Source organism: Erpetoichthys calabaricus, chromosome 1, assembly GCF_900747795.2.
Source record: "Erpetoichthys calabaricus chromosome 1, fErpCal1.3, whole genome shotgun sequence".
NCBI lineage: Eukaryota > Metazoa > Chordata > Cladistia > Polypteriformes > Polypteridae > Erpetoichthys > Erpetoichthys calabaricus.
The window spans coordinates 58916471-58928726 of record NC_041394.2 but is presented as its reverse complement, the minus strand read 5'-3'; the positions used below and the strand labels follow the sequence as shown (position 1 = coordinate 58928726).

General features: G+C 38.0%; 1 protein-coding gene across 1 annotated transcript in view; it reads left to right on the top strand.

Moving 5' to 3' along the window:
• LOC114654910 (deleted in malignant brain tumors 1 protein-like) overlaps positions 1–12256 on the top strand; it is a 167938-nt gene that overhangs the window by 7344 nt on the left and 148338 nt on the right. Inside the window, exons 3-10 of the mRNA XM_051934685.1 lie at positions 964–1272; positions 3507–3533; positions 3631–3762; positions 4120–4215; positions 4931–5002; positions 5096–5173; positions 7512–7583; positions 10514–10589. Of these exons, the coding sequence (XP_051790645.1) occupies positions 964–1272; positions 3507–3533; positions 3631–3762; positions 4120–4215; positions 4931–5002; positions 5096–5173; positions 7512–7583; positions 10514–10589 (862 nt within the window). The remainder of the gene's footprint in view (positions 1–963; positions 1273–3506; positions 3534–3630; positions 3763–4119; positions 4216–4930; positions 5003–5095; positions 5174–7511; positions 7584–10513; positions 10590–12256) is intronic.

Sequence of the window (12256 nt, the reverse complement as noted above, 5' to 3'; positions counted from 1 at the left end):
AGTATGTTCCAACCAAAACATGGAAAAATTTCACTTGTTTCAATTACATACAAATAAAATTTCACATTTTCTGAGAGCAATATTCCTTGTTTACACGGCCAAAAAACTTTTAAAACCCATAATAAGCCCTTCTTATTGATTTCCATGCTTTGCAATTCGGAATTTTTACTGTCAGTTTCACTCATCACTCATCACTAAATCACTAGACACCAAAGCCACTCATTATTTCCACAGCTTGGTATTTGATACTTATTCTCTCGTTGGTGTAAGAATTTATATTAAAACACTAGCCTGTGTGCAAAATATAATATAATTTGATGGAAAGGAGAAAGTGATACTCTCAAAGATTCAGAGATTTTCTTTTTCTGCAAATTGGCATAAGTCAACCATTTACCTGAGAACACTGCTGTTCAGCATTTGCTACTGAAATTCCACCAATACAATATCTTCTAAATCCACTCACATGAGGGTGCAGGCATTGCTACTTGGATCAGTGTAACTGGTAGCACCATAATCACATATGGTATGGAGTACCAGAAATATGTCAAGCCTATTTTAACATTCTAATTTCCTGTGTTTTCCCCTCTGGAGTAATTTCTAAAACATCCCTAAATCATAAAAGAGGATTCCATTTTTGGCCATTATTTTATATTGTGTAACCCTGGATTTCTTCATTTTCTATGACAAAATTATATAAATTTTGGTGTGTGTGAATGTGTAGTAAAACACACATAAATGCTCAATTTTTAATATAAAATTTGAACAGGAACTATAATAAAGCCCTGGCTAATATGGTTATTCTATTTAATGATTGTCAAAAAATAAGAAAGTGAACACCAGCCATTGCAAGTCTTCTTTAGATGACCGCACTTGAGAGCACTTCTCAGGTGTGGTTGACTATTTTCAGAATCAAACAATGGAGCAATATAAAAGGCATTCATATAACATTTATTTATGTTACAGAGCCACATGCACTGAGACTGATAGGAGGAACTAATAACTGCTCTGGACGAGTAGAACTACAGTATGGAGACACATGGGGAACAGTCTGTGATGATGACTGGGACCTGAAGGATGTGGAGGTGGTCTGTCGACAGCTTCAGTGTGGCAAAGCAGTGACTGCAGTACTGGAGTTTGGAGGAGGGAGTGGCATCATCTGGCTAAACAAAGTGAGGTGCAGGGGCTCCGAGTCCCACCTATGGGACTGCCGACATGAGCCTCTGGGAAAAAATGACTGTGAGCACAAGGAGGATGCAGGAGTGTACTGCTCAGGTGAGAATACAATACAATGAGAAAATAATGATGAGATATATTCTTAAACACAACGAACATACTTATTCTCATCTCTTTTTTAAAATGCATATTACATCACTTGTCTTGAATGTAATTGTGTTCATTACTATTTTATAAGGTTACACGCTAAAAGTTGCTTGGTAATATGAACTATGATGGTTCAGAGTCATGATTACAAGAGGAGTATGTGGAAAAAGTGTATTTTGGTGTTGTCACATTTATTTAAGTCTGAATCTACAGTCACAGACATGCTACTGAGTGTAGATTTGTCTGGTCTGAATTGAATACTTCAGTTCAAATTTTTTTCTGTCCTAAACTTCTGTTAAATCCTATATCATTTTTTCTATGACTGAAGTGGTGCCGCTGTTGTTTTAGGCTTCTTATTTATTGAGCTCAATGATCTTAAATAATCAAACATTAGGTTTAATATAAATGTGTTGGTTTCTAAACTCAGTCCTCTAATTTATATATCTTTCCTAAAATCTGTAAATTAGCTAAGCATTTTTGGCTTATGAAATGTTCTGTACTGTCAGTTGAAGTAGCTGGATTGAACAGAAATGTACCAATCAGTGTGAGACATTATCTCATGTGTACTTTTAATATGAAATACACTCCACAAACTATAATGGACACACATATATGATGAAAAGTTTGTACACCTTTTGCCTTCACTGTGTTTTTGAACTTTAGTTGCAAGACACTTCTACTTTCAAGCTAAAAATGTAATACAGCATGACTGATACTCTCAACTTAAACATTCAAAACAGCAGTAATTCTTATTTTTTCTCTTAAACTTATTGACAATTTTTCAGAAATGTAAAGAAAGCTGGGCGGCACGGTGGCGCAGTGGTAGCGCCGCTGTCTCGCAGTTATGAGACCTAGGTTTGCTTCCCGGGTCCTCCCTGTGTGGTGTTTGCATGTTCTCCCTTTATCTGTGTGGGTTTTCTCCCACAGTCCAAAGACATGCAGGTTAGATGGATTGGTGATTCTAAATTGTCAGATGTAAATAAAAATATGTTTAATTATCAAACAAACTAGAAAATTATTATTTATAAAATTCTAAATCCAACTTATTCTATTTTAGAATCATGAGAGGCCAGAGCCAATCCTGATATCACTGGGTGTAGAGCAGGAAACATCCACTTAGTGACAGAAAGCTGAGTAAATGTGTCATTTTTGTAGGTATTCAGAGTTTGTGTAGCTCATTTAAAGAGGGAGACCCAACACATTTGAAAACACACTTAAACTACTTTAAGAAAGATACCTGCAAACAGGTTGAGAGGTCTGTGACATGTTGTAAGAATATAAACATTCTAAAGAAGAAAAACAAGCTTTACACTTTTACATCTATAACATGATACTGTCTGATCACTTCAGTAAATTGAATTGAACACCAAAAGAAAGAGAGAGAGACAGAAAGAGAAAGACTTCATATCAACAGCTATTTACTAAACATAGAATGCCAAGCATGTTGTGTGAATTTCCTGTTCACATAAGTTTCTGTGAAATGTTTATTCTGAAGTAAAATGACTGGTGCTGCCAAAGTAAACTCCCTACTCCTTGAAAAGATGCCACTGCTACAACATGAGTGACATATTCTTGAAAACCTTCAGAAGATACCTCTCTGTATACATGGCTGGAGAAAAATTAGTACATTTATTTTCTGTGGGTATATCTGCATGTTGCTATAACCCATGTGCAATGGTGTTGTAACGTGCATTTCCTAGTCTACGTAAAATTGCCCTTTTTAAGTTGAAATTAAAATTAAACTTAATGGATTTTCTCAAAAAAAACCAAAAATCAAATTGTCAGATATTCCTCAGAAAAAGCAAAATGAAGCCTGGTGAAAACAGTACAGAAATAAAAACTTATTTATAAACTTAGCTGGAGGAAACCTAGAGGAAATAATACATCTGAGTCATTTGTTTCTGTATTTATGTATTAATCTATTTAGTGATGTGTTGTTTTCCCAGACTGACTCATGATTGTCAGATAAGTTTGCCAGTAAACCTATTTTGATAACAACAGAAGTAAATTCCCATGTGAGTTAAACACTGGAGGCTCCATTATTTCAATTCAAAGGTGTGACAAAAACTTTACTAAGTTTAGTGCTGCTATGCACATGCCAAATAAAAACTGAAAACTTGAGAAAATGTGATTGTTCATTGTTTGCTACTCGTAACAATTTTTGTTACTTTTTTTTATTTGTTTAGGATTTGAACCTGAGAGCAGACCTGCAGGTTAGTTTTAATCTTTTTTCTGTCTACTTCCATGACATTAAATAAGCACACTGTCATTCTTTTATTTGAATGTTTACTATTTATCTCTGTTTAACAGCACCCCATAACCTCAAAATTCCCAAAGAACAGCCCACCTTACTGATTGTGTGCATTACACTCGGAGCTCTTCTGTTCCTTATATCAGTCCTGCTTTTTGGGCAGCTGCAGAGAAACAGAGTGATAAAGAAAGGTAAATATGACGTGGAGGACACTTTACTTAAGAGTGATCTACTGTACATTCATGTTAACGCCTCCCCTCTATTATGTGAAAAAGAAACTTCTCTATATGGAGGTAACACAACTGCACACCACTAGTGAAAATTATAAATTGCGATGTGTAGAATGTACCAACCACAATAATAAAGATCAGGAAAAATTGGTAAGACATGCTATTTAGTTATGACAGGTGTGATGTCCTGGTGTATCTCTGAACATATACAAGTAAATCTCAACCCCTGAGCTCAATTTAGTTGTGGATTTATCAAATTATATACAAGGATTACATTTAGCTTTGTGTCTGTTAACATATCACAATTTCTTCTTGCAGGGATGGTCAAAGATAAACTTCATATCCAAAATGCTGTGTATGAGGAAATTGATTACAGATCGACCAGACTGGGAACCTATGCTGGACCAGGGAAAGGTGAGGCAGAAGGAAGTGAAAACAAACAACTTATTTTGATGAATTTGAAAGCTGAGTGCCTTCTGTGTTGACCTGGCAGACATGGTTATGCTCATCTATGGGTCAGCCATTTCACATCAGTAAAAGTTCTTTCAGTGCTGGTTAATATCACAAGAAATAAACATTTTCAGTTGCTCTTCTTAATTGGCTTCTGCCAATTAAAACGTAAAACGTATATGTCTCTTGTGCCCTAAGAAACATCTGGAGTGTTGAAAATTACAGTGAATATTATGGCAGTTTTGAAATTCATTAAAATATAACATGGCTCCCCCATTCAGTGATTTAATAAATCAGGAATGCATTTCTCACCTGGAAACATTATTTTTTATCAATGTACTCAGCATGTAAAATATAGTACTCAAAATGGATGTTTCAAAACACACTTCCTTATAGACTTTGTGAGAAGCCAGATCTTATTATAGCAGCTTTGAGCACAAAATATGAACCAGCACTAAAAGTGGGATACCAGTCCATCACAGCCCACTGAGTCACATATACACTCACTTTTTTACTCAATTTAGATAAAGCACATTGAAATAATGAATGATATACTGTATTTTCAATTGTATACCTATTTTGCGCAGTGCATAAAGGGAAAGGATCTGGCTACTTGAAACTTTCTAATGAACTAATACTCATTTATTAAACTATCATGCATGTTGTCTTCTGTTCTCAGGAAGCTTTCTGTCTGATAATCTGCCATATGACCATGAGGATGTGGAAGACAGTGAGCAAGACAGCATTCAAGGTAAAGATATTGTTCAATGCACAAGTTGAACAGTATCGGTCAGTTACAATTTGTAACTTGGCTGCTGATACTGTATATGCCTGTCATGTTTAGGTGAACCACTGGACTCAGTAGATGCTGAGGCACCAGGCTATGATGACACTGCATTTGAAAAAACAGAAAACTTGTCAGGTATGTTCCAACCTAAACATGGGAGAGTGCCACTTGTTTAAGGAGGCACATTTAGCTATAGCCTCATTAATTAGTTTCACAATGTTTAATTTTTAACCTTAACCTTAATCAAACATGTGTTTTAATGCACCTCTTTCTTACATAATGTGTAAAAGTGAACTGCTGACATCCATCTAATATTACAGTACAGAAAGATGTTCAATAGAAAATAAAGTGTAACCCTTAACATACCAAGCCTAAGTCGTCAATGTTGAGCGGTAGCATGACAAAAGTTGAAAGAAAGAGTGGCCTTAACATTTTATGTAGCTGTTCAGCAAATGAGCGGTGCAAATCTTAGATGAAAGGAACATATTAACCACTATATACCTTTCATCTGTTTTAGAAGTTAAAAAAATCCGCCAGAACAATGAATAACTCTCAAAGGTTTAAAAACTTAGAAGCCACAAAGCAAAGGCTTCTAAAGTCTGATGAAGCATTTTGAACATTGAATCAAAATTAATGACAATTAACAGATTAAAACTCCAGGAAGGACTCATTGAACCCACAGATGTTACACAGCAGACTCAGGCCTTCTATCATCACTCAAAAATGTTTGTCTGAATCTCAATAAAAAATCTGTCAGGCGTGCGCCATCCCACTGCATTCACAAAGGCCAATACTCATACTTGTGTGGATTTCTGGATGGTTTCCAGATCTGAACAAACTGAAAGAAGGAAAACCATGACATGAGTACAAAGATTACCGTTATTTATTATTTTTTTCAGTAATGTTCAGTAATTAAAAAAAATCACAGGAACAAGCTGTTGTAACTAAAATGAACTTTTCTATGCAAGTCCCCTCAAACAGTTTTAGGAGATTGACTACTGTTTGTTTTTTAATGGTCAGGTGTATGTACAGTAGCAGAAGTCTGTGCACTAATAACAGCGATTGAAAACCAAACTTGTATGGCAACACAAAACTCATTGGCATAAGATAAAAATTATACTGCAATAACCAATGAAGAATAAAACCACAATGATTATAAGCAACATGACAAGATGCTGTTGCTGAGGCAGGATGTAAAATGCTAGATTAAAGATCTTCTGCCAGGCCTCTTTTTATTTCCCTTGCATTTCCATCACCTGATTGTCATCTGATTAATGATACATAGCAACAGACACTGATAGACAGAGCCAAGTGTCATTTTCAAACTAAAGCAGTGCGTTGGGGTCAAAACCTAGCCAAGTTTTTACCGTACCTATTTAATGGTATGACCCACCTATCATGAGAATGACACAAGCAAACCTTCAGAGAAGTGACAAAGGCCTGGAGCTTAAAGTCTCTTTAAAAGATAACAGCCAACAACATTTATTTTGGTACTGTGCCGTGTTAATATTGTGGAAACTTTCCAGGAGAAAAATTAGACTTCAGCAGTGTGATAGATTGAGGTCTCTGTGACCCCTTGAACCCTCAGACTAGACGTCAGACACCAGGTAAAAGTCCAAATAATGATTTATTAATAATAATAATTGTGCACAAAGCACCCTCCTCTCCACAATACTCAATAATAATAATAATAATAATAAACAATAATCCTCCACACTCCCAGACGCGTTGCCACCCTTCCACCCAGCTCAGCTCAACGTCTGGGATTTCCCATCGTCCTTTTATACACCCTGACCCAGAGGTGTTCCTGTTCAATCCGTACACAATTCCTTATCCCTTCCGGGTCAGTGTAAACAGTCCTTTTCTTCAACCCGGGAGCACATCGTTTCTTCCTGTCACGTGACCGTGACGTACTCCCAGGTTATAGGGCGCATAAGAGTCCACGAGCCCCCTTACAGCGACTCCCCGTGGCCCCCAAGGTATCCAGCAGGGCTGTGTATAACAACTACATAGTCCAGGCGGCCCTGCTGGAACTCGGGGCACGTCCACGCTGCTGGGAGAGCTCCTCCTGGCGGCCTGGGGGTGAGGACCGGAGTAAAAAGCTGGCAATCCTTCACAGCAGGTAATTCTAAAATATTGTACCACTTCAGTCACCATTTTGTTCTAACACATAAGGATTTTTACAGCAGTACTCTGAACTACAAAATTTCTTTATGTTATATGATGAGTTTAAAATACTTTGGTGGATCTACATTTTGTTCCTTCTTGGAGTCCAGCTCATGCCTTTGGTGAAATGGCGAATAATGCACCGGTCAAGTAAGTTATTCATAGAAGTTTTAGGTTGAAAAAAATGCATCTAGATCTCTATTTTAAAATTTGTATAAATGTTTCTTTAATATTTTATAGAAGTAATTTCATGAATTAACATCTTACAAGTTAACAATAGTGATTTCATAAAATAATCTGTCTACAGAGAACATCCCCGCTAATGAGCTACCCTACAACTATGATGATGTTAAGGAACCTTTGGAAGACTCCCTAATAGGTAAGCAAAAGTGACTTACACAAATTAAGATACATACAGAGCACTAAGGTACTTAAGATTGTTGAAAGTTATCTGTCTATCATTATTAATAATACTAGCCAACCCGCGGCGTAGCATACGCCGCATAATTATGTATTGATGGGTGAACACTTCCTGAACGACACAGTTGTCCAGATGGCGTGGGTTTGTGGATACGACTGTGAGTGAATGAAAAGATAGACCTCTGGAGAGAGCAACATACAATTGCCGTGCCTGAAAGCGGGATCGTCTGTGACGAAGAAGGCCACGCTGGTGAAAGTTACTTCTCCGGTAGGGATAAGTGTCAGTACTTGTAGATTAAGGTGTAGCGAGTCTTCATTGTTGACGCTTAATATAGCTTGCGTACTGAGATGTTCCGGAGTCACAGTTGAGAAACACTTTTTTAATGTCTTTTAAACACAGGGAAAAAAATGAACATGTGAAACATCCGTAATGTAATAAGCCACCAAGAAAAGTAACATTGCAACAATGCTATCTACGACCCGATCGCTGTAAACAGAAGTGAAAACAAAATCAAGCTCGGTGCATTCTTTAAATGCCTTCTGTGGAAGATTGTGGGTTCGGTTCCCAGTTCCTCCCTGTATGGATAGTGCTTTGAATACTGAGAACACCGCTATATCAATGTAATGAAGTATTATTATTATTTTGCGTCCAGCCCTCTCTCGCGCGCGCACGCGCCTGTATGTGTGTGTGTCACTCTCTCTCTCTCTGACTTGCTCGTTCGCTGCCAGCGTTCCTGCAGGTATACGCCACATAATTATTTATTGATGGCTGAACACTTCCGGAAAGACACAGTTGTCTAAAAGGGGTGAATGAAAAGATGGAACTTGGAGAGAGCAACATGCAACTGTCCGTGACTGAAAACTGGTTTTGGCAGATACATGCATATCTTTTTGAAAGTTTGGCCCTGTGCCTTATTAATTGTCATCACAAAGGCCAATCTAACAGGAAATTGTCTTCGTGTAAAAGTAAAAGGCAAATTATCCACGACAAACAAACTGTTTTACACGCCGCATAATCACGCCGCTTTGTTAATGTTTTTTAAGCAGAGGTAAAAAAATGAGCATTTGCAAAATCCGTAACGCAGCTTTCAGTAAGTACAATGCACACGTGTTTAATTTGTCGGCCACCTTTTGCCAGCCGTCTTTTCTGGTTTGGGCTGCTTTTGCAGTGTTACTGCTTGTGCATATTAAATCTTGAAATCCTTCGAGTAACTAATTAACTAACTAACTAACTAACACCCATCCACCCACACACACAGCTTGTGTGAAAAAAATGCGCCCGTTCTTTCATCATTTGTTGCAGCCTATCAAAGACTTGCTAATCATGTTTTCTAGACTCAATATATATTGGCTTTTCACTCAGCGCGGGCGTGCACATTCATCTCGGATTATTATATCCAGCTAGACTAATCTGCTACGCAGCTGCGTTTGGATAACCGACTTATGATGAGTTTCACCGGCATTAATGATTAGGAATCTGGTTGGAACAAAACCCTGCAGCCACAGGGGTTCACCAGGACCGAGTTTGGGAAACACTGCTGAACATAGACGAAACCGACTCAGGTGTGGAGTTTGGGCGGGCAAAGTAGTTGCAGCTATTCATTATTCAGTGTTGTTTGCCTGGGTGTCTGATCTGCTCGACAGGATCAGAAATAAAAGGAAAACAATGTGAAGGCAATGTCACAGGTCTTCCTGTGGTATAGTGGGTCCATAGCTCCCCTTCAAAAGGCCATTTTTAAATAAATAATCACTGTGCTCACAGCGTAGCGAGGGGAGTGGAAGTGTGGCTGAAACGGTTTCTGGGTGGAGTCGTGCTGCGGGCGTTTCTCCCCTGTGCAGTGTGTGAGCGAGTGAGGAGGGAGAGAAAGTCGGTACGTTAGAGCAAGCGAGCGAGAGCAGGCTCGAAGGCAATGTCACAGGTGTTCCTGTGGTATAGCGGGTCCATAGCTCCCCTTCAAAAGGCCATTTTTAATCAGGTGACTGACAGTAGTGGAGTCAGGCACAGAGAAGGTCAGCTGCTGAGAGAGCGTCTCGACTGTTGCAGGGCCTGCATTGGTGAAGCAGGTGAGACGCTAATGAAAAAGAGGCACAGGGCTTATTGGTTTTTAAAGACTGCTTCCTTCATTGTGTTTTAACCTCAGTTTTAAAGGATTGTTTTAAGGATCCCATGGGATACCCCTCACAAACTGTTTTACACGCTGCATTCAGCGATTCCCATCCATGTTTTCTGAGTCGTCGCGTCCGAGTTGGTGGGCGTGGCTCTGCGAGTTGTCATCGTATCCAATGATCTTAGAGTTGGTGGGCGTGGCTCCACCCTGCGTGGGCCATGGGTGTCTTACTTGTCGGCGGCTTAGTGAATTATATATATAGATTAGGTAACATGCAAAATATGCCATAACTAAATGACTGGCCAGCAGCTCATCAACACAAGAACAGTTAAGGTAACCAAAGTTTCACAGGGACAGTAAAAGTGGAGATAAACAACAGCTTTAAAAATCTCATGGTGTTGTGTGAAGTTGTGGATGTTCAGAAGACACTTAAACGTTAGTAGATTGGGTGATGTTTTGACAGTAATAGAAAAAGTATTTCATAAAGAAAGAATTGTGAAGAAGACATTGTTAGGACAAGCAGACTCCACGCATGGAGGACCAGGGATGTGAACCTTGGTCTCCTTAATCCACGGCAGCAGTTCTACCACTGTGTGACCTACTATGGTTATTATCCACCACACTCAACCACTTATATTGGGAAAAGTTTAAATACATATTAAATCGAAAAGAATAGGCCTACATACACTAGTGCATGTGTTTATCTGTGTGTTTTCATATGTCATTATGTTTTACAAATGTATTCCATTTTGCTGAGTAACTCTGAATTTCGCCTCCACAGATTCTGATGTTTCTCTGAAGTTTCCCATGACTCCTGATTATGACGATGTTGAAGCTGAGCATCTTGGTGAACAATAGCTCTGGACTGTGGTGATAAACACATTCTACAGTGTGCAGAACATGTCTAAATCATTATTATAATTATGTCCAATTAAATGTCACCCGGCTTTCTATATATTTTTGATATTAGAAATATTTTCTCCCTCCTTACAATAAATTCTGTAAAAAAAAAAACGCCTTTGTGCATGTGCATTCTCTGTGCATGTCTGATGTACAGAAATTGTACAAGTAAAGCCTCTCATTATCAATACATAAACTTGAAATGAGTGTCTTGTCATTATAATGGAATCTTCCAAACGTCTGCTCAAGTTTCTTAGTTTAATTAACATTTGCGGTCCTTCTGCATTTTTTGAAGATCTCATTTTAAGGATTGCGCAGATCAGACAGCACTTAGACCTTAGGATCATCTCCAATTAGTGCCGTACTACATAATCCCATCTTAATCTGCTGGTACACTGCAACTGACCTACTTTGACTTAATTAATGCTATTCAAAATTATAAAAGAGAACATGCCCTTCCATATTTTTCAAATTCTAATGAATTCTTTCTTTTAAATATACTTGCTTGTTGGTTTATGGTGTCATTGCCATGTGGACAGAGTATAGTGAAAGTTTTTCTTGTATGCGTTAATTAACATTTCACTCTCTGGCTCCATTATGAGTGAGTTGAACACCCTTACCTTGATACTGTACTGCTGTCTTCCTTACCTGAAAAATCTCAAAGCACATTTGTCATAAGCTTGCAGAAACTCTTTATATAACAATGGTGGTAACGCATTCTATTTCTTCCTCATCAATAAAGGCACTAAAAACAAAAAACTAGTTGCTTGTCCAGGCTCTTTTTCCATAGGAGACTGCATTCATTTACTGTGGGAGGTAACGTTCTTCACATCTTCTAATAACTGTGATGGCCAGTGCAGTTTTCAATGGTGTTATATGCTGGGCTAGTAATGTCACTTCAAGAGTGGCGCACGGGCTAATTAAGGGCAAGCTCAGATGTAGGACACACACTGGATCCCCTGTGGGTAGTAATGAAGGAGACAACTAAAACACAATTGAGTGTCATTATGAACAAAGCTGCACATCCTCTTTAACACATTAACACTGAGGACTTTCAGCCAAAAAATTGTTCAGCAAAAGTGTGTCAAGAGTCTCTGCTGGGGCTCCTTTATACCAACAGCAATACATCTGTATAATGCCTCACTGGGACTGTGACAGCCACGTCAAAAATGTTCTTTCTTTTTATATTTTCCTGCTTTATAGTCATTCTGGGATGTGTTCAGACCAAAATGTGTTTGTGTAGTTATTTATGTATTTACTTACTTTTCTATTTATTTATTTACAAAACTTATAAATACAAAAATTTCAATACTAGATGCCCACCCAACAATCACGCAGCAGGATGAGATGGACGATTTTATTAGTTAAAAAACAGAGAAAAATACACTATTTAGGGCAGTTTTAAAATCTCAAGGAGCAGGGATGTGAAAACCTGATACCATCCTCTGCTAAGAAAAACAAGAAAGATGCATCAGTCATTTCATTTTATTTCAAAAAAACAATCTACAATAATGTGGATAAATATTCTTTATTTGGGATGTCAACATAAAAAAGAAAAATCTTTCCTGAATTGATGGGGAAATCAAGACAGCTTCAAGCGTACACACAAATAATCTGTAAAAAT